The 21962-nt window shown below is 52.5% G+C and overlaps 1 protein-coding gene across 10 annotated transcripts in view; it reads left to right on the top strand.

Annotated features, from left to right (window-relative positions):
• OXSR1 (oxidative stress responsive kinase 1) overlaps nucleotides 1-21962 on the top strand; it is a 105940-nt gene that overhangs the window by 67474 nt on the left and 16504 nt on the right. For 8 of the 10 annotated variants that reach the window (XM_070073033.2, XM_070073028.2, XM_070073030.2 and 5 more), the window contains 5 exons: nucleotides 237-338; nucleotides 5282-5415; nucleotides 11813-11861; nucleotides 12761-12826; nucleotides 18661-18783. In XM_070073033.2, the coding sequence (XP_069929134.1) occupies nucleotides 237-338; nucleotides 5282-5415; nucleotides 11813-11861; nucleotides 12761-12826; nucleotides 18661-18783 (474 nt within the window). The remainder of the gene's footprint in view (nucleotides 1-236; nucleotides 339-5281; nucleotides 5416-11812; nucleotides 11862-12760; nucleotides 12827-18660; nucleotides 18784-21962) is intronic. The other 2 variants (XR_016232948.1, XR_016232949.1) reach the window with 1 other exon arrangement.

Below are 21962 nucleotides of genomic sequence, written 5' to 3'. Positions count from 1 at the left end.
ATGCAGAATTCATAAACATTGCTTTAGTTAACTAAGATTCTCTGAAGTGAGTATAGAATTTCTCTACTGTTGGCAAGCATTGAAATTGCCTTTTTCCCTCATACCGAGTGTATTTAGCTTTTGCATTCTTCAGATTGTTTTGTTGGTTTACAGTTTGCGAACACTCTTGATTCGTGTCAAACTCTCAGAAGTGCTCTGCTGTGGTAGGCGCAATCACACGCTGTCTGTTCTCGCAGGTCCGAGGCTATGACTTCAAAGCTGATATCTGGAGTTTTGGCATCACGGCAATTGAACTGGCCACAGGGGCCGCTCCGTATCATAAGTACCCGCCAATGAAGGTGAGGCCCGCTTTCACAGTGCCTGCCGTCGCAAGGCCCGGTTCCGTTTAGAGCCTGTCTTCTTTGCCACCCTTCCCAAGTTTTGTCTTTTCCTCCCCGCCCCTCCCCTCCCCCTCCCTCCTCCCCTCCCCCTCCTCTCCTCTCCTCTCCCCTTCCCTCCCCCTCCCTCCTCCCCTCCCCCTCCTCTCCTCTCCTCTCCCCTTCCCTCCCCTTCCCTCCCCCTCCCTCCTCCCCTCCCCCTCCTCTCCTCTCCCCTTCCTTCCCCTCTTCCTCTCCTCCCCCTCCTCTCCTCCCCTTCTCTCCTACTCTCCTCTACCTCCCCCTTTCCTCCCCTCCCCTCCCCTCCCCTCCTACTCTCCTCTCCCTTTCCCTCCCCCTTCCCTCCTCTTCCTTCCCCTCCCCTCCCCCGTTCCCCTCCTCTCCCCTCTCCATCCCTCCCTTCCCCTCCTCCTCTCCTCTCCTCTCCTCTCCCCTCCCCTCCCTACCCCATCCCTCCCCTCCTCTCTTTTCTCTTCCCCTTTCCTCCCCTCCCCTCCCCTGTTCCCCTCCTCTCCCCTGTCCATCCCTTCCCTCCCCTCCTCCCCTCCTCCCATCCTCCCCTCCTCCCCTCCTCCCCTCCTCTCTTTTCTCTTCCCCTTGCCTCCCTTCCCCTCCTCCTCTCCCCTCCCTTCCCCTCTCCTCCCCTCCCCATCCCTCCCCATCCCTCCCCTCCTCCTCTCCCCTCCCCTCCCCTCCCCTCCTACTCTCCTCTCCCCTCCCCTCCCCACCCCATCCCTCCCCTCCTCTCTTTTCTCTTCCCCTTTCCTCCCCTCCCCTCCCCTGTTCCCCTCCTCTCCCCTGTCCATCCCTCCCCTCCCCTCCTCCCCTCCTCCCCTCCTCCCCTCCTCTCTTTTCTCTTCCCCTCCCCTGCCTTCCCCTCCTCTCCCCTCCCCTCCCCTCCCTTCCCCTCCCTTCCCCTCCCCTCCCCTCCCTTCCCCTCCCCTCCTCTCCCCTCCCCTCCCTTCCCCTCCCCTCCTCTCCCCTCCCCTCCCCTCCCCTCCCCTCCCTTCCCCTCCCCCCCTCCCCTCCCCTCCCCTCCTACTTGTGTTCTGGCTTCCTGGGGAGCAGCCTGTGGTGTTCTGCAGTGGCTACACCATTTTACGCTTGCCTCAGCACTGTCCAGGGTTTCTGATTTCTCTGTGTGCTCACCAACACTTGGTGGTGTTGGCCGGAAGCCACCTGATTGTATGAGGTGGATTTCATTGTGATTCTGGTTTGCGTTTCCCTAGTGGTCAGTGATACTGAACGTCTCTGCAGGTACTTTTTGCCATGTATCTTCCTTAGCAAAATGTCTGCTCAACTCCTTCGCCCTGGTTTGACTCAGTTTGGTTTTTTTATTGTTGATTTTAGGAGTTCTTATATATTCTTGACATTGATCTCTTATCAGATACATGGTTGGCAAATATTTTCTCCTGTGGATTTCCTTTCCACACTGTTGATAGCGTCTTTTGATGTACAAAATTTTAATTTTTAAAGAAACTTTTATTTTACTATTTGGGGGACAGAGAAAGCGAGTGTGCACGCGCACTGCCATCCATTGGTTCACTCCTCAGAAGCCCGCAGTGGCTGGGGCAGGGCGGGGCCACAGCTGGGGGACGGAAGTCAAGCCCAGGCTCCCCCGGAGGTGGCAGGACCCAGCTGTCGGAGGCATCGCCCGCTGCCTTCCAGGGTGTGGGTCAGCAGGAGGCTGGAGCCGGGCCGGAGCCGGGACTCTGGGGGGATGCAGGGGCCAGGCAGCCTCGTGACCACCAGACAGGACAGCGTCCCCGAAGCTTTAAATCTGGTGAAGCTTGGTTTACGTATTTTTTCATCTTTGATGTCATATTCAAGACAAGTCTAATATTGTAAAGTTTGCCCTGTGTGTGTTTTTTGAGAGTTTTAATGGTTTAGGTTGTACACTTAGGTCTTTGACCCACTTTGAGTTGATTTTTGCATATGATGTGAGGCGAGAGGTGAGCTTCAGTCTGCGTGTGGATTCATCCGTTTTCCCAGCTCCGCTTGTTGGAAGACTGTCTCCGCCTCATTGAAGGCTCTTGCTGTTCTTGTCAGAAGTCGCCTGATGAGTGATTGTTTCTCACTTTTCTGCTCCATTGATCTACACACCTGTCCTTACGCCAGCACCGTACTCTTGGATTCTTGTGGATTTGTACCACTTCTTTTTAAAGATTTATTTATTTATTTGAAAGTCAAAGTTACACAGAGAAGGAGCAGCAGAGAGAGAGAGAGAAAGAGAGATGTGTCCCATCCGCTGGTTCACTCCCCAGTTGACTGCAATGGCCGGAGCTGTGCCGATCCGAAGCCAGGAGCCAGGAGCTTCCTCCAGGTCTCCCACGTGGCTGCAGGGCCCCAAGGACTTGGCCGTCTTCTGCTGCTTTCCCAGGCCACAGCAGAGCGGGATGGGAAGTGGTGCAGCCGGGACTCAAACTGGTGCCCGTATGGGATGCCAGCGCTGCAGGCAGTGGCTTTACCCAGGATACCACAGTGCTGGCCCCTGTACTACGTTTTAAAGTTCCAGTCCTCCAGCTGTGTTCTTTTCAAGATTGTTGTAACTGTTTGGGTCCTTTGACATTCCATTTAGATTTTAGGATAAGCTTTTCTGTTGCTATTAAAAATGTCACTGGGGTTTCGGTACAGTTTGCTTGGAATCTGTAGACTGCTTTGGACGGTATTGACATTGTAATGATGTTGTCTTCGAATCTGTAAATATAGTGTATATTTGTATTTGTTTTTGTCATCTTTAATTTCTTTCATGAATATTTTGTAGTTTTCAGTGTACAAGTACTTTAGTTAATTCCTGAATTTTTTATTGTTTTTGATGTTAACATAAGTGGAATTGTTTTTCTAAATCCTTTTCAGGTTCTTCATTGTTAATGTAAAGAAATGCAAGTGTTTTTTTTTTTTTTTTTTTTTAAAGATTTTTTTTTATCTGAAAGTTAGAGTTACATGAGAAGGAGAGGCAGAGAGAAAGGTGGGGGGGGAGGTCTTTCTTCCATTGGTTAACTCCCCAGTTGGCGGCAACAGCCGGAGCTGCACTGATCGGAATCCAGGATCCAGGAACCAGGAGCCAGCAGCTTCCTCAGGGTCTCCCACGTGGGTGCAGGGGCCCAAGGACTTGGGCCATCCTCCACTGCTTTCCCAGGCCACAGCAGAGAGCTGCATTGGGAGTAGAGCAGCGATGACTTGAACCGGCACCCACATGGGATGCTGGCACTGCAGGCGGTGGCTTTACCCACTGTGCCATAGTGCCGGCCCCACAAGTGACTTTTGTGTTAACTTTCTATCCTGCTTTTTGATGAATATATTTGTTTTCATAGTTTTTTTTTTTTTAGAGGTTCATTTGAAATGCAGAGTGACAGATTAGAATAAAAGCTTTCAGTATTTCACCACTAAGTATAATGTTTGCTGTGAGATTTTCTTATATGCCTTTTATTAAGTTGAGGTAGTTACTTTATATTCTTAGTTTGTGGAGTGATTTTTTTTTAAATCATGAAAGGGTTCTGGAAGTAGAGGTCAGACTGTGAGACAGGACTCCATCCCAGGAGGGTCAGTGTGGGCTGTGGCTGTCCCAAGGATCTGCTTAGCTCCACTGAGCCCCAAAAGCCACCCCAGCATAACAGCGCCGAAGGACACACACCACCACATCCTGCTGCACACACGTGAGCTCCTGGCCTCGTGTCTCTGCACCAGGCTGTCATGCTGCCCAGAAGCTCAGAGAGGGAAGACTTAGGGTGCACAGGGGAGTCAAGAGTGTCACCCGCTGCAGAGCACAGCAAGATCGTGGACCTGCGGTCTGCGGCTTTGTTTACCAGGACTTCTTTGTGATTTTTGTTTTTAAAGATTTATTCATTGATTTGAAAGGCAGAATTAGAGGGAGGGGCAGAGAGCGCGAGAGCGCGAATTATCTTCCGGTTACTGGCTCACTCAGCAAACGTTGCGCTGGCCAGGGCTGGCCCAGGCTGTGGCCAGGAGTTAAGGTGCAGGGCCCGAGGACTTGGGCCATCTTCCGCTGCCTTCCCAGGCCACAGCAGGGAGCTGGATCGGAAGTGGAGCAGCCAGGACTGAAACCGGCGCCCCTGTGGGATGCCCGTGTGATGGATGGCAGCTTAACCTGCTGTACCGCAGCGCCGGCCCGGTGATTTCTGTTAGGGGTCCTGAATAATAGGAAAAGAAGACCATCTCACAGACGCGGAGTGAAAACAGGGCCCTGACAGGCACGATCGGCGGGCTCGTGCTCCTAGTCTTGCTCTGGTTTTAGTGTGTTTTTAGGTGATTTGGTAGAATAGGAATTTATTGAGGATACAAAGAAAGAATCCAACTCAAGGACATTAGCAGTGTTGATACAGTGGGCCCCTACAGCTAGTGGGGGGGCGGTGCTTTGGCAGTAGCCGGTAAAGCTGGCACCTACAGTGCTGGCGTCCCATATGGGCTGCTCCACTTCTGATCCCGCTCTCTGCTGTGGCCTGGGAAGGCAGTAGAAGATGGCCCAAGTCCTTGGGCCCCTGCACCCATGTGGGACACCCGGAGGAAGTGCCTGGCTCCTGACTTCGGGTCGGCGCAGCTCCAGCCATTGCAGCTAATTGGGGAATGAACAAGCAGGTGGAAGACTTCTATCTCTCTCTCTCTGCCTCTCCTTCTCTCTGTGTAACTCTGACTTTCAAATAAATAAATCTTAAAAAAAAAAAAAAAAGGTGGTCTGGGACGCCAGTTATCTGTAATATTTTATTTATATAGGAAGACACATAAATAACTCTGGATTTAAATGACTCACCTAGATGTGAACTTTTAGAAAATCGGATCTGCTTGTCTGTGGTGGTGATCGCCTGTTTTGAAAACTCTTGTCCACAGTTGTTAATTAAACTTTATTGAGTCGCTGGAACTTTATACTGTATTGTAAATTCTTACAGGTTTTAATGCTGACGCTGCAGAATGATCCTCCGTCTTTGGAAACTGGTGTTCAAGATAAAGAAATGCTGAAAAAATATGGAAAATCATTTAGAAAAATGATTTCATTGTGCCTTCAAAAAGATCCGGAAAAGAGGTAAAGTATGAGATAAACTTGACTTTGTTTTGTGTCTGACATGGTGAGCCAGTGGGGGAAGTCCAAGAATCACATGCTGGTAAGCATGGAGAATTTTTGGTGCTTATTCAGAAGAAATGAGTACAGACTTCAAAAAAGAAAGCGTGCAGAAGCCCCTGCCCAGGCCAGGCTGGGGATGAGTGGACGGTTGCTGTCTTCTTAGTGCACAGTATGTCCTGACAGGACAGCTGTCTCCTGGCTAATTTCTTATGATTATTAAATTTGTACTGTGAATTCTGTCCAGCTGGATTGATAGACTAGTAGAGAGGTTTCTTTCCAATTTGCATGTAAAATGCATGAACAAATAGATCTAAATGTTAACATTTACAGTGTTAATAGCAAAAGAAATACATATAGCAAACTTACATTCAGTGTCTAGCAGTTGTACATATTTTCATGTTAGGAAGCTGTTTTAGTAGGAAGACCAAAACTTGAAATAACTTATTTGTCAATACTAGACAGATTGAATGGCAAGGGAGCAAATGAGTAAGAAGAATATCAAAGTGTGTAACTTTATGAATTAAGCAGTCACAGAACGCTGGAGATCAGCGACTTTTGTCTTTGAGGTCACACACATCCTAGTCACGACTTGGAACTTGAATGCCACATCCTGGTTCCTGCGTTAGGACTCTTCCCATCTTAACTTCTGGGTTCACACACACGGTCCCCCCCTGTCTGCGGGTTCTGCATCCACCACTCTGCTAGCTGCAGGTCGAAAGTGTTTTTTTCTAACACTGTGTTTGAATTGAACATGCGCAGACTTTTTTCCTGTCCAGACTGTGCAGTCTAACAAGTCTCTGTGCGTCATCACATTGTGCTCATGCCGCGAGTCATGTAACGATGATGTCACGTGCAGGGTGGGCCTGCTGCCGTGTAGAAGGCACCTGAGCATCTGCAGATTGTGGTGCCCACAGGGTGTCCTGGCCCCAGCCCCCCGGGACACCGAGGGACGACCTTGTATTGCACGTAGGTGCCCACAGGGTGTCCTGGCCCCAGTCCCCCGGGACACCGAGGGACAACCTTGTATTGCATGTAGGTACCCACAGGGTGTCCTGGCCCAGCCCCCCAGGACACCGAGGGACAACCTTGTATTGCACGTAGGTACCCACAGGGTGTCCTGGCCCAGCCCCCCGGGACACCGAGCGACAACCTTGTATTGCACGTGGGTGCCCACAGGGTGTCCTGGCCCAGCCCCCCGGGACACCGAGGGACAACCTTGTATTGCACGTGGGTGCCCACAGGGTGTCCTGGCCCAGCCCCCCGGGACACCGAGGGACAACCTTGTATTGCACGTGGGTGCCCACAGGGTGTCCTGGCCCAGCCCCCCGGGACACCGAGGGACAACCTTGTATTGCACGTGGGTGCCCACAGGGTGTCCTGGCCCAGCCCCCCGGGACACCCAGCGACAACCTTGTATTACATGTAGGTACCAGCACTAACAGTTTTTGTTTTTTAAGGTTTAGTTATTTATTTATTTGAAGGCAGAGAGAGGGAGGGAGGGAGAGAGGAAGAAAGGTCTTCCACCTGCTGGGTCACTCCCCAGATGGCCACAGCAGCCAGAACTTAGCACTAACAGTTCTTTAATGGTCAGCAACGTGAGAGATTTTCACTGCCCGGAATGGGTTCAGTCCTAAGGCTTTGCTTGGTCATGTCTATAGAGTGTGTGTGTGTGTGTGTGTGTATAAAATGGGGGTTCAGAATTTACTCTTAGAAGTTTTGGAAGGCATAAGAACAACAGGTAAAGAATTGTATTTGTGTTTTTAGATTTATTTATTTATTTACTTGATGGAGTTAGGAGAGAGGGAGAGACAGAGATGGAGAGAGATCGTCCCTCTGCTGGTTTACCTCCCAGATGGCCACAACCACCCGGGCTGGGCCAGGATGAAGTCAGAAAGCCGGGAGCCTTTTCTGGATCTCCCATAAGGGTAACAGGAATCCACGCACGGGCTGTCTTTGCTGCTTTCCAGGCCGCAGCAGGAAGTTGGATCATAAGTAGAGCAACTGGGACTCAGACCGGCGCCCATATGGGATGCGGGCATTGCAGTCAAGGGTTTTACCTGCTACACCACAGCACTGGCCCCTGTTTTTAGTTTTTTCGCCCTCTCTTTCTGAGTAAATGGTTGAAAAAATAGGGAACACTTTGGCTTTTGGCAAGTTGGTTGACTAAAAGAACAAAATTCTCTTGATACAAATCCCTTGAAATGCCAGATAAAAATCTAACTTAAGATCTTTGGATGCCAGAAATAAAGAGGGAGCCATGAGTTAGAGAAGAAATTTCATGAACTAATGCAGGAGCCACCCTCAGTAGTAACCTACTGGGTCGGATTTCTTTTTTGTTTTTAATTGTAATGTTTTTATTTTTAAGACATTAGGCAGAGAGAGAGCAGGGTTCTAGTCGCTGAGTTGCTCCCAGATGCCCAGAGCACTAGGGCAGGTTCCCGTGGAGCAGTGAAGCCGGCGCCGGGAGTGCAGCTGCGGCCCCACGGGTGAGGAGCCAGATCACCAGAGCGTGGTGGCTGCTCTCTGCAGACTGCACTGGTGGGAGCCCAGGTGCTCTGGTGTGAGCTGCAGGGTTACCCACCAGGCCAGACTCCCACCCCTGCCTGGGTAGGATTCACCCTTCGATGTGGTGACAGATTGAGGTTTGGGGCCCACCCAGTGAGGGGCGTGGACTGGGAGCCTGCTGAGAGCTCCACCCTCAGCTATCTGCATTCTCAGTGAAAGCGGAGACCAGAGTAACAGCTGGCCGTCGGCACCAAGAGAAAGCGGAACCTTGTGAATAATCGAGGCCTTCGCCCTGGCGGTCTGCAGCTTCGGTCTAAATCTCTGACCCTGGCATCCGGAACCCACACAGTTAGAAAGGCGCAGACTTAATGCCAAGCCAGCGTTCTGCTTGCCAGAAGCAGTCACAGGGCTACACTGAGGCCGTCAGACTCCAGGTGCCCGTGATTCGTGCACAAGCCCGCGGAGGAGTAGGGCACTGTCCAGAATCATAAATGAGTTAGTGTAGCAGGCATAAGCAGGGTTAATGCTCCAAGAAAATGTGGCAAATGCAGTAAGACTGCAAGATAAATATATTTAAGAAGAAGAAACCAGAAGTGTAGGCAAAGACTTTGACTACGACCAAAGCAATTAGCACTATGAGAGATGAAAAATGTAGTAATGAAAGTTTAAAGCTTAGTGGGTTTCCTTGAGTGTGGGCCGGGCTTAGCGATGGCGTCCGATGAGGAAGGGGAACCCGGCAGGTCCTCAAGGTTATGTCACCATTGGTGAGGCAGGGTGTGGTGCAGGCGTGCCGAGGCCGCGGCGTCTGGGCGGTACTCCCCAGACGCCCTGAGTTAGTTGGTGAGAAACCAGCAGCCAAACCACACTGCGGACTGTGCTGTGGGACACCCCACCAAGATTTAGAAGCCTCCAGGAGAGGAGAGGGTCAGACGCTGTCCCGGATTGGAGGAGATGTGCAAGTGCACGGAGGAGAGCCCCCGCGTTAGGACTGGAACAGAAAAGCCGGAGAAAACTGAGTGCAAGCAGACTTGAGGACGATGAGGAGAAATTCAGGTACAGGGTGGCTTTTCCATGAATGTTCCGAAGGCACTTCCTGAAGTCTGTAGTTCAGGTAATAGTCAGCCATGTTAATGTTCCAGTTAAGTTCTTGGTAATTGTCCCAAGATTATGTAAATTGATAACATCAATGGAAGCTGGGAAAGAGAACCTTGGGACTTTATACTCTCTCTGCAACTCTTCTTTAAGCCTAAAATCACTTAAGAATAAAAAGTGTCTCTAAAAGAGAAAAGAGGGCCGGTGTGTGGCACAGCAGGTGAAGGCAGCATCTGGGACACCCACATCCCATGTAGGAGTGCTGAGTCAGTGCCGGCTGCTGCTGGCAGTCCAGCTCTCTGCCTGCGTGCCCTGGAGGCAGCAGCTGATGATGGCCGCAGGACAGACGAGGATGGAGCTCCTGGCTCCTTTTCCCAGCCTGGCTCAGTCCCGGCTGATGTTGGCATTTGGAAGCGAACTAGGCGATGGAAGATCTCTTTCTTTTCCGTCTCTCTCTCTGTGGGCTCTGCCTTTCAAATAAATAAATTAAGTCTTAAAAAAATAAACCAGGAAGATACAGAAAATTCCAGTTTATAAACTGAAGTTAAACTTGATTTGAAACACTTCTGAGTTAAAAACTCTGAGCTAGACAAACAGGAGGTCCAGTAGAACAAAGAGAATTCTCTGTGACTCGTCCAGGACCAGGTGCTGCTGCGCACAGTCTGCATCATTCCGTTTCCCTTACAGAGTAGCCCTGTGGGGGCTGACCCTGCTAGCTGTCTCACAAGTGATGGCAGAGTCCCGCACGGCGAGCAGTGCAGTCAGAGATCCAGCCCGGGCGGCTCCCTGCAGGGCCCGCTCTCAGTCACACGGCGGGTGCTGAGAAGCAGCAAGGGATGGAGATGCGGAAGGGAGGCTGACACGGGAGGACAGCCTGACCGATTGAGTGTCTGCGTGTGTGTTCACACCCTTGTATATACAGACACACGTGTGCCTATCTATCTATCTAGATATACCAAGAGAGGCTAGAGAGAGTTGGAGAAGCCAGAGTCTAAACAAATGGCTGAGAATTTTCCAGAATTGGTGAGGCCAGCATGTAGTTAAATATTGCAAAGAGAAAATAACTGTAGCCCACAATTCTCCCTCTAATCAAACTGTCGTTCAAAGGTGAGCATGACGTCAAGATACTGTCCGACTAAAGATGGAGTTTTCATTCCCAGTGTCGCTTAACTCTTACCAAGTTGTGTTTTTAGAAAAAGGGAAATCGACCGAGGAAGGAGGAATGAAAGGTGAAAGCTGTGCTGAGCAGCTCAGCGTTGGGCTTATTTTTGAACATTTGCTTATTTACATGAGGTGGAGCAACAGAGAGACAGAGAGAGCAAGAGACAGAACGAGATCTTCTGTCTGCCCGTTCACTGTCAAATAGCTGCAGCAGCCAGGTGTCGGCTCGGCCAAAGCCAGGAGCCAGGAACTCCATCCGGGTCTCCCGTGTGTGTGGCTGAGGCCCGAGCACTTGGTCCATCTGTCGCTGCTTTCCCAGGCGCATTAGCAGGGAGGCAGCTCAGAGCCGGGGCTCGGGCTGGTGCTGCCGTACGGGATGCTGGCATTGCAGGCGACAGCTGCCCCACTGCACCACAGCGCAGCCCCAGGACCCTTCTTTAATTGGGGTGGAGTACAGCCTGCTCACTGGGGTCTTTAGCTCTCCCAGTCTTCCAGGGCACGCAGTGTTTAAGAACGACTGTTTCCAAGGGCTTGGCCAGTAACACTGTGCCTGCTTAGCAAAATTGTGATTTGTTCAGGATTCCATGGTAGGTCCAGTCTGTAAAATGGAAATTCAGTATTCTGAATGGCACTGTTTAAAAAGCTTGTTTAACAGACAGGGGTGCATTTAATCAGAACAAATAGAGACCACGCAGAGTTAAGTTAAAAACAGTTGTGGTGGGGCCGGCGCTGTGGCATAGCGGATAAAGCTTCCACCTTCAGTGCCAGCATCCCATATGGGCGTCTTTTCAAACCCCGGCTGCTCCACTTCCAATCCAGCTCTCTGCTATGGCCTGGGAAAGCAGTAGAGGATGGCCCAAGTCCTTGGGCCCCTGCACCCGTGTGGGAGACCTGGAAGAAGCTCCTGGCTCCGGATTGGCTCAGCTCCAGCCATCGCAGCCAATTGGGGAGTGAACCAGTGGAAGGAAGACCTCTTTCTCTTTCTCTCTCTCTCTCTCTCTCTCTCTCTCTCTCTCTCTCTGCCTCTCAGTAACTCTGCCTTTCAAATAAATACATAAGTCTTAAAAAAAAAGTTGTGAAATGTGTGGAATATACTTTAGTTTCAAGATCTCCAATTCCTTTAAAAAAAAAAAAAAGATTAGTTTATTTGAGAGGCAGGTCAGAGAGAGGGACAGACACAGAAGTCTTCCATCCTCTGGTTCACTCTCCAAATGGCCACAATGGCTGGGGCTGGGCCAGGATGAAGCCAGAAGCTGAAACTCCTTCCGGTTTCCCATGGAGGTGGCAGGCACCCTAGTACTTGGGCATCTGCTAGTGCCTTCCCGGTTGCGTTAGCAGGGAGCTGGATCAGAAGAGAAGAGCTGGGACTCGAACCCGTGCCCACAGCGCCGGCCCAGGACCCGTGATGATGGAGCGTCTGTGTTTGAGGAGTGCAGTCTCAGTGTCGTAGAGCGAGTGTACAATACATTGTGCTGTGTCACGGGTTAAGCAGAGTAGACTATAATGAGTTTTACTTTGCTGCTCAGGGAATCATTTTCTCACAGATGGAAACCCACGGTACACTTGAACTAGCTATAAAATTTTTCTTTTCTGGTTTTAGACCAACAGCAGCAGAACTGTTAAGGCACAAATTTTTCCAGAAAGCAAAGGTAAGGACTGCAGCTTTCAGTGTCCCGTGTTCACGTGGTGCTGCCACGCCTCTGTGTTCAGGCGCCGCCGCCTGTGTCTGCGCACCGTGTGGAAGCTGTGTTTCTTCCGACGACCGTGTTGGGAAGGATGATGGTAGACAGATAATCACAAGGACGCTATGAGTACAGTCCTTGGTAAATGAAGGTACTTGCTTTGCAATTTAGTGAATATATTGCTAAATACAAATTCAGTAGCAAGCTAAGCCTACCAAATAACAGTGAATGTTAAATTTTGCTGTTAGAAATGTAAGCCGTGGATAACAGAGAGCTACCCGTGTTTCGACCGTTACTACTGAGTTAGTGACTACTTCACTTCCCAGAGAGATGGGTAGTGGGATGTTGCAGTGGTGGGAAATGTGGGCGTGGGGGCCTGGAGACCACGTCTCAGCGGCCAGAGCCGTGGGGTGAGGGCCTCGTGGGCGTGGGGGCCTGGAGACCACGTCTCAGTGGCCAGAGCTGTGGGGTGAGGTGCCTCGTGGGCGTGGGGGCCTGGAGACCACGTCTCAGCGGCCAGAGCCGTGGGGTGAGGTGCCTCGTGGGCGTGGGGGCCTGGAGACCACGTCTCAGCGGCCAGAGCCGTGGGGTGAGGTGCCTCGTGGGCATGGGGGCCTGGAGACCACGTCTCAGCGGCCAGAGCCGTGGGGTGAGGTGCCTCGTGGGCGTGGGGGCCTGGAGACCACGTCTCAGCGGCCAGAGCCGTGGGGTGAGGGCCTCTGGAGCCCCGGGGCCACGTGGTGGAAGGCTGCTCGCGCTTCTCGTGAGATAGCTACTGTCTCCGGGTAATTGATGTGACCGTTTCTGCCAGCGTTTCCGGTTCCGTGAAAACTTCTTGTAAGGAAATACTTGTTTTTCCTGCCCAGAATAAAGAATTTCTTCAAGAAAAAATATTGCAGAGAGCACCTACCATTTCTGAAAGATCTAAAAAGGTAAATGAAGATTTCACTCATTTTTCTTGGGAAGTTGCTGGAGGAATTTCCTTTCTTTCACGTTTGAACGTACATGCTAAGTGGTACTGTGTAATGGTAAATGAAAGTCACTCCTCTCAGTTCCTTCTGCAGCATCAGCAAATGGCATTGGTCTGTGCTGTGCGTGGTTGTCACTGTGCGGTCCAGTAGAGCGGGAGAGCAGTTAGTGAATTAACTCGAAGCCTGTGTAATGACTGCTTCCAGAGTTCCAGTTTTGCATAATTTTTTTATAGATTTGTTTATTCATTGGAAGGAGAGAGAGAGAGAGGTCTTCCATGCTGACTCACTCGCCAGGTGGCTGCACTGGCCAGGGCTGGGCCAGGCCCGAGCCAGGAGCCAGGAGCTTCGTCCAGGTCTCCCACGTGGGTGGCAGGGGCCCAAGTCCTTGGGTCTTCGTCTGCTGCTTTCTCAGGCCGTCGGCAGGGAACTGGGTCAGAAGTGGACCAGCGCTCGTAGGGGGTGCTGGCGTTGGCAGGCGGTGGCTCTGCCCGTTATGCCACAGTGCTGGCCCTGATTTTACTTATTTCTTATAGTTTTAGATGTAACTCACTGTACCTGCTTCCAGCACCAAGTTTTTTAGCTTCTAATCAGACCCAAAGAACCTTGCTTACACATGTAATTTCTAGGAAGGTTGTTCATAACATGACTGATGCAGTAAGATCCCAGTTTGGACAAAGTCTGTGGGTTTTCCCTCCCATATTAATTCTATGAACCTGGGAAGCAGGTGTGTGTGTGCAGTGTGGTGTGTGCTCCCCCGTCCACCTCTTCTCTGCTCCAAGCAGACCTAGCCAGTGTGAAGGAGCGAGGCCGGTCTGGGCTTGTGCTGATGATGGACTGGAAGGACTGGTGAAGGCCTGGGCCTTATGTGCATGCGTGCGTGTGCCTGAGTGTGTGTGTGTGTGAGTGTGTGTGTGTGTGTGTGATATGGCCTGGGCCTCGTGTGTATGTGTGTGTGAGTGAGATACGGCCTGGGCCTCTGTGTGTGTGTGTGTGTGTGTGAGTGAGTGAGATACGGCCTGGGCCTCGTGTGTGTGTGTGTGTGTGTGTGTGAGTGTGTGAGTGAGATACGGCCTGGGCCTCATGTGTGTGCGTGTGTGTGAGTGAGATACGGCCTGGGCCTCATGTGTGTGTGTGAGTGTGAGAGATACGGCCTGGGCCTCATGTGTGTGTGTGTATGTGTGTCTGTGTGTGTGTGTGTGTGTGATGCATGCGATGCGGTGGAGGCCCGTCGGGGAGTAGTGGTTCATTCCCTCCCGTGGATCTGCTGCTTGTGGGTTCTGACACTGCTCAGAGTTTTGCTGATGAGGAAGCGGAAGGGGGTGCTGCACACTTGGAAGTGCGAGTCTCCCTGAGCACGGGCGGCAGTTGTCTCCGCTGTGGCGGCAGGCGCTCCGCAGGGCGGGAGACTCAGACCTGGCGTCGGGCCTCGCCTTCCTGGTGGAGCGCTGGTGACGGGCAGCGGCAGTTGCTGTCGTCGCTCTCTTTTCCTGAATGTAAGGGCACACCGCTTACCTCCTGCAAAAATGCTGCCCTGCTCCAGCGTCCTTTCGCTTGCCCTACATTTTCCTGGGTGCTGCTTCGTTTACTGAGCGTTTTTGCTCAGTGGTACACGTCGGAGTCACCTGTGGGCTTAGAAAACAGACAGCACCACCCCCAGCTAGTTACAGCCTCGGGGAAGTGGCCTGGCCAGTTGCCCGCCTGGTCAGCACTCGCTAAGCTGACACACTTGGCCCGTCCCTCGGCGCCCTTTCAGCTCTGCGCCGCGCTGGCGCGTCCTCCCCATAGCAGCCTCCCGTCTCTGCCCTTAGCCTGCGCAGAGCAGCGTGCACGCCTGGCGTCTGCCGTGTGTTCGCTGCTGTTAGAGCTGCCGCAGCTTCGGGGGCCGGAAGTGCCCTAACGCGCAGGGGTGCTCTGTGTGTGATGTGTGCTCTGTGTGTGATGTGTGCTCTGTGCGTGATGCGTGCTCTGTGCGTGCTGTGTGCTCTGTGCATGATGTGTGCTGTGTGTGATGCGTGCTCTGTGTGTGATGCGTGCTCTGTGTGTGATGCGTGCTCTGTGCGTGATGCGTGCTCTGTGTGTGATGTGTGCTCTGTGCGTGATGTGTGCTCTGTGCGTGATGTGTGCTCTGTGTGTGATGTGTGCTCTGTGTGTGTGGTGTGTGCTCTGTGTGTGGTGCGTGCTCTGTGTGTGGTGTGCTCTGTGTGTGATGTGTGCTCTGTGTGCGTAGTGTGCTCTGTGTGTGATGTGTGCTGTGTGTGATGTGTGCTCTGTGTGTGATGTGTGCTCTGTGTGCGTAGTGTGCTCTGTGTGTGATGTGTGCTGTGTGTGATGTGTGCTCTGTGCGTGATGCGTGCTCTGTGCGTGTTGCGTGCTCTGTGTGTGATGTGTGCTGTGTGTGGTGTGTGCTCTGTGTGCTCTGTACGTGGTGTGTGCTGTGTGTGTGGTGTGTGCTGTGTGTGGTGCGTGCTCTGTGGTGTGCTCTGTGTGTGATGTGTGCTCTGTGTATGGTGCGTGCTCTGTGTGTGATGTGTGCTGTGTGTGGTGTGTGCTCTGTGTGTGGTGTGTGCTCTGTGTGTGATGTGTGCTCTGTGCGTGGTGTGTGCTCTGTGTGATGTGTGCTCTGTGTGTGATGTGCTGTGTGTGTGGTGTGTGCTGTGTGTGGTGCGTGCTCTGTGTGTGGTGTGCTCTGTGTGTGATGTGTGCTCTGTGTGCGTAGTGTGCTCTGTGTGTGATGTGTGCTCTGTGTGATGTGTGCTCTGTGTGTGTGATGTGTGCTCTGTGTGCGTAGTGTGCTCTGTGTGTGATGTGTGCTGTGTGTGATGTGTGCTCTGTGTGTGATGTGTGCTCTGTGTGTGTGGTGTGTGCTCTGTGTGTGATGTGTGCTCTGTGTGTGATGTGTGCTCTGTGTGTGTGGTGTGTGCTCTGTGTGTGATGTGTGCTCTGTGTGATGTGTGCTCTGTGTGTGATGTGCTGTGTGTGTGGTGTGTGCTGTGTGTGGTGCGTGCTCTGTGTGGTGTGTGCTGTGTGTGGTGCGTGCTCTGTGTGTGGTGTGCTCTGTGTGTGATGTGTGCTCTGTGTGATGTGTGCTCTGTGTGTGTGATGTGTGCTCTGTGTGTGTAGTGTGCTCTGTGTGTGATGTGTGCTGTGTGTGATGTGTGCTCTGTGCGTGATGCGTGCTCTGTGCGTGTTGCGTGCTCTGTGTGTGATGTGTGCTGTGTGTGGTGTGTGCTCTGTGTGATGTGTGCTCTGTGTGTGATGTGTTCTGTGTGTGATGTGTGCTCTGTGTGTGTGGTGTGTGCTCTGTGTGTGATGTGTGCTCTGTGTGCGTAGTGTGCTCTGTGTGTGATGTGTGCTCTGTGTGATGTGTGCTCTGTGTGTGTGATGTGTGCTCTGTGTGCGTAGTGTGCTCTGTGTGTGATGTGTGCTGTGTGTGATGTGTGCTCTGTGTGTGATGTGTGCTCTGTGTGTGGTGTGTGCTCTGTGTGTGGTGTGTGCTCTGTGCGTGGTGTGTGCTCTGTGTGATGTGTGCTCTGTGTGTGGTGTGTGCTCTGTGTGTGATGTGTGCTCTGTGTGTGGTGTGTGCTCTGTGTGTGGTGTGTGCTCTGTGTGTGATGTGTGCTCTGTGTGATGTGTGCTCTGTGTGTGGTGTGTGCTCTGTGTGATGTGTGCTCTGTGTGATGTGTGCTCTGTGTGTGATGCGTGCTCTGTGTGTGATGCGTGCTCTGTGTGATGTGTGCTCTGTGTGTGATGTGTGCTCTGTGTGTGATGTGTGCTCTGTGTGATGTGTGCTCTGTGTGTGATGTGTGCTCTGTGTGATGTGTGCTCTGTGTGTGATGTGTGCTCTGTGTGTGTGGTGTGTGCTCTGTGTGTGGTGTGTGCTGTGTGTGATGTGTGCTGTGTGTGTGCTGTGTGTGATGTGTGCTCTGTGTGATGTGTGCTCTGTGTGTGATGTGTGCTCTGTGTGATGTGTGCTCTGTGTGTGATGTGTGCTCTGTGTGTGTGGTGTGTGCTCTGTGTGTGATGTGTGCTCTGTGTGCTCTGTGTGTGGTGTGTGCTCTGTGCGTGGTGTGTGCGCGTGTGGAGCTGTTGGCCTGCAGCTGCAGCAGTGCCGACTGGGGGCGCGCTGAGCTGGTGTCTGCCGTGTGGCCGGCTGCGCAGAGTGAGCCTCAGAAGGCAGCGCCGCGTACTCCTGCCTACTCCCAGCCTTCTGCACTTACTCGGAGAGTGTCCGCGAGAGTCATAAACCCCACAGGTCAGGAACGGTGAGGCGGCGCGAACGCTGGAACTAACGTTCCAGTCTGAAAGGCGGTAGATTAGTGATCAGTGACTTGGGAAGCCAGAGGAAGGCGCTTGCTAAGCGAGTACTAACGGCGAACAGCAACACAGGAGGGTGCTTCAAAAAACGCAGGGAGAAAGCTGCCGCCTACGTGCCGACATCCCAGCCAGTTCGAGACCCGGCTGTTCCACTTCTGATCCAGCTCTCTGATGTGGCCTGGGAAAGCAGAGGATGATGGCCCAAGTCCTTGGGCCCCTGCACCCACGTGGGAGACCTGGAGGAAGCTCCTGGCTCCTGGCTTGGGTCAGCACAGCTCTGCCGTTGTGGCCATTTGGGGAGTGAACCAGCGGATGGAAGATCTCTCTCTCTCTCTCTCTCTCTCTCATTCTCTCTCTCTTTCTGTGTGTGTAACTCTGACTTTCAAATAAGTAAATAAATCTTTAAAAAAATTATTTTTGGTGCAGCGAATCGAACGCTTTGTAGCCCCTCCTCCTCCTGTGGAATTTAGTCCTGTATCTGTGGTTTTAGGGATCCGTGGTGGCCTTGTCACTACCCTTTGTGATAAGGGTGACCTGTGTAGAGGAGTAAATCTTTGGGACATTAGAGATAGCCAAAGCCTTTTAGCTGGGACTCCAAAAATACTGTCAGTAAAAGGAAAATAGAATGACTTCAACAAAATAAAAAAAATTTTATGGTTGAAATGACACCATCAAGAAGGTGAAAAGACAATGTTTGCAAATCATGTATCTGATAAGGGACTTGTATCTAGAATATACCTATAAAAACTGGAATTAAGGGCCTGGCGCTATGGCATAGTGGGTAAAGCCACTGCCCACAGTGCCAGCATCCCGTATGGGTGCCAGTTTGAGACGTGGCTGCTCCACTTCTGATCCAGCTCTCTGCTGTGGCCTGGGAAAGCAGAGGATGATGGCCCAAGTCCTTGGGCCCCTGCACCCACGTGGGAGACCTGGAAGAAGCTCCTGGCTCCTGGCTTCAGATCGGCACAGCTCCAGCTGTTGTGGCCATCTGGGGAGTGAACCAGCGGATGGAAGACCTCTCTCTCTGCCTCTTCTTCTCTCTCTATGTAACTCTGACTTTCAAGTAAAATAAATAAATCTTAAAAAAAAAAACTGTAAATAAATGAAGAGACCAAAAAATGGGCAAAGGGTCCAAATATAGATCTCTGAAAAGCAGACAGATGGCCAATAAACACACACACACACACACACACACACACACACGATGCTCAGACCGTTAGCGATCAGAGAAATGCAAATCGGGTTCAGTGCGTCGCCACTGAGAATGGAGTGCTTGGGCGTGGACTGTGGGAGAGCACGTAGGAAGTGTGGAGTCCACCATTACCGACGGCAGAGGATGGAGCTTGTGAAGAAAGCGAGGGAGGCTTGTGAGATGCGGACTCATGGGAGGTGATTGCCTCCTCCAGGGCTGCATGGCCGAGGGGGAGTGCCGTGAGCGAGCGTTCCGCTTGGTGCTAACCACGTCTCCTCCTGACGAGCAGGTCCGGAGAGTGCCGGGTTCCAGTGGCCGCCTTCACAAGACGGAGGACGGAGGCTGGGAGTGGAGCGACGACGAGTTCGATGAAGAAAGCGAGGAAGGGAAGGCAGCGATCTCCCAGCTCAGGGTGAGTCCCGTCCGTCCTGCCGAGCGCCGTCCTGCAGCCTTCGTCCAGCTTAGCTCACTAAATACGCGGAGGACGGGGCGGGGGCGGGCCTTGTGGCCAGCGATGAGCTGCCCCTTGGAGCACCCACATCCTGTATCAGAGTGCCTGTTACAGTCCCAGTTACTCTGCTTCTGATGCAGCTTCCTGCCAGTGCACCCTGGAGGGCAGCAGGCTATGGCTTGCGTGCTCGGGGCCCTGCCAACGCTGGGAGACCCGGATGGAGGTCTGGGCTCAGGGTTTTGTCCTGGCCCAGCCCTAGCTGTTGAAGGCGTTTGGGGAGTGAACGAGCAGATTGGAGGTATTTCTTTCCCTCTCTCTCACTCTATTTTGTACTGCCTCACTTTCATTCTACCTCAGGTAATGAAAGTAAAATTTCAAAAAGAATACAAGTCGGGGTGGGCATTCGGGGTATTAGGATGCCTGTTAAGACCCATGTCCCATATCAGAGTACCTGGCTTTTTTTTTTTTTTTTTTTTAAAGATGTATTTATTTACTTGAAAGAGTTACACAGTGAGAGAAAGAAAGGCAGAGAGAGAGAGGGAGGGAGGGAAGGAGGGAGGAGAGAGAGGTCTTCCATCTGCTGGATCACTCCCCAGTTGGCTGCAACGGCCGGAGCACTGCCAATCTGAAGGCAGGAGGCAGGAGCCAGGAGCTTCCTCCAGGTCTCCCACATGTGTACAGGGGCCCAAATACTTGGGCCATCCTCCCCTGCCCTCCCAGGCCACAGCAGAGAGCTGGTTCAGAAGTGGAGCAGCCGAGACTTGAACCGGCGCCCACATGGGATGCTGGTGCCGCAGACTGGGGCTTTAACCCACTGCCCCACAGCGCCGGCCCCTGGCTCCAGCTTTAGCTAATGCAGAGGCTGGGAGGCAGCAGTGAGGCTCAGTGGTTGGGTCCCTGTGCCCATGCAGGACACCTGGGCTGAGTTCCTGGCCCTGCTTCCTCCTGGCCCCGCTGTGGAGGTTGTGTGCATTTGGCAGTGACCCAGCAGGTTGGAGCTGTCTGCCTCTCCGGGGAAAAACAAAAACCCAACAAGCAATGCTGTTGTCACTTCACGGACAGAATTTCCTTGAACAACTTGTTATTATATGGGGTCCATTTGATTCTGCATGGAGTATTGAACTGGCACATCTGGATATGAAATTAGGGTGTATAAAATCATACAAGTCCAGAGGTGGAACGTAGTATGTGAAATGAAAAACATACCAGCTAGACACTGAAGAGGGAAAGACAGGCGACCCTGAAGGCTTAGCGGTAAAAGCTTTGTCCCTGAAGTCAGTGACCCTTCCGCCTGAAGGGCGGTGTTCTTGTCCACTGCTGTGTCTGGGTATCTGGGGTGTGTGTGTGTGTGTGTGTGTGTGCGCTAGGAGTAGTGTATACAGCCGGCTTCCTTTTGTTTGTTGTCTCACTTTTGCCTGACGTTAATGATTCAAGTTGACCGTCGGACTGCTTCTCAAGAATAGAGTGTGTGTAGGAGAGGAGTGTTGGCTCTGGCCTGTCTTCGTAGGACAGTGGGTGCAGTGTTTATCTCTGCCTGCTGTTTGTATGTGCTCGTACTTTGGCTGTTTGGATCCACACGGAGTGTTTATGTGTCGTGTTTATCCGTAAGGTCTTCGCGTCTAATCATTTTTCAGAGCCACATTTGTAAAGGCTTTGCCAGTGAAAAATTGGCAAAAATGTATTAAGCTTCAGCCTGGAAAAGCTCTTCAGAAAATAACAGTGTAATTATTTATTTATATAACATGGTGAGTTTGAGGACTGTCATCCTGTCTCGCTCTCCGTGGGGCTCTGAGTCACATCGCTCTCCTGTAGTGTTGCGTGCAGCCACCAGGGGGAGCCAGAGCTGCACGGACGTTGCGGTGCTGCCTCCAGCGAGGGGGAGCAGCTGCTGGAGCGGAGGCTGGAGGTTGTAGCTTCCCGTGTCTGCTCTGTGATTCGATAGTTCCGAGCAGCCGTCATTGCTTTTTCTTAACACCATATAAACGGTGTAGAGAATTACTCACTTTGTCCACAGAATAAGTGGCTTTTTTGGGAAGATTTTGGGGCTGGCGCTGTGGCGCGGCGGGTAAAGCCCCAGCCTGCAGAGCCGACATCCCATGTGGGCGCTGGTTCAAGTCCTGGCTGCTCCACTTCCGTCCAGCTCCCTGCTGTGGCCTGGGAAGCAGTGGAGGATGGCCCGAGTGCTTGGGCCCTGTGCCCATGTGGGAGACCCGGAGGAGGCTCCTGGCTCCTGGCTCCTGGCCTCGGATGGGCGCAGCTCTGGCCGTTGCGGTTGTCTGGGAGTGAACCAGCAGATGGAAGACCTCTCTCTCTGGCTCTACCTCTCTGTAACTCTGTCTTTCAAATAAATAAAAATAACTCTAAAAAAGATTTTTGTGTATTTATTTGAAAGGCAGAGTGACAGGTGACAGAGGGAGAGACAGACAGCGATCACCCCTCTGCTGGTTCGCTCCCCAGATGGCTACAACAGCTGGGGCTAGGCATGCCGAAGCCTGCAGCTGGGAGCTCCCCAGGCCTCCCGCCTGCTGGCAGGGTCCCCGGCCGTCTGCTGCTGCTCTCCTAGGCACATTAGCAGGGAGCTGGGTCTGAAGGGGCACGGCTGGGACTCGAGCCAGCACTCGGATGTGGGGTATTGAGGCGGCAGCCGCTTAACCTGCTGTAGCACGCACCAGCTCCCGAGTAAGTACCCTGAAGGGATGTGCAAAGAGAGGACCAGCGCAGGTGGCCTGTGAGTGCAGTGTCTGGCTGCTGCCCTCAGGGGGCTTGGGAAGAGTGCCCGGGGAACAGGGGGCCCAGGGAGCTCTGGGTCTCCTTTGGCCAGGGCTGTTTCGGTAGCTGTGTGTCCGCAGCAGTTCTGCACCCCCACAGGTGTGTGCCGAGCCAGTGACTAATGTCTCCATGTTGTGGGAGCCAGGATTCTCAGAGCAGAGCAAGAGACGCAAGTGTGGGATGGGCCCACGTGAGGAGGGATCCCGGGAGGCGAGCCTGGCTCAGGTGTCGCTGTGAATCCAGCCTTCCTGAAGTGCGTGTGCGTGTACCCTCCCACGTGTTTCCTCAACACCGGGGCCGCATCTTGTGCCCGTGTTACAGTCTCCAGCACCACCTCCCACTAAAAGGGACCAGAGTTCCTTTGAGAAATG

This window comes from Oryctolagus cuniculus, chromosome 4, assembly GCF_051225735.1.
Source record: "Oryctolagus cuniculus isolate XC-2025 breed Fujian yellow rabbit chromosome 4, ASM5122573v1, whole genome shotgun sequence".
In the NCBI taxonomy this organism is placed as follows: Eukaryota; Metazoa; Chordata; class Mammalia; order Lagomorpha; family Leporidae; genus Oryctolagus; species Oryctolagus cuniculus.
This window is presented reverse-complemented; position numbering and strand designations above follow the sequence as displayed.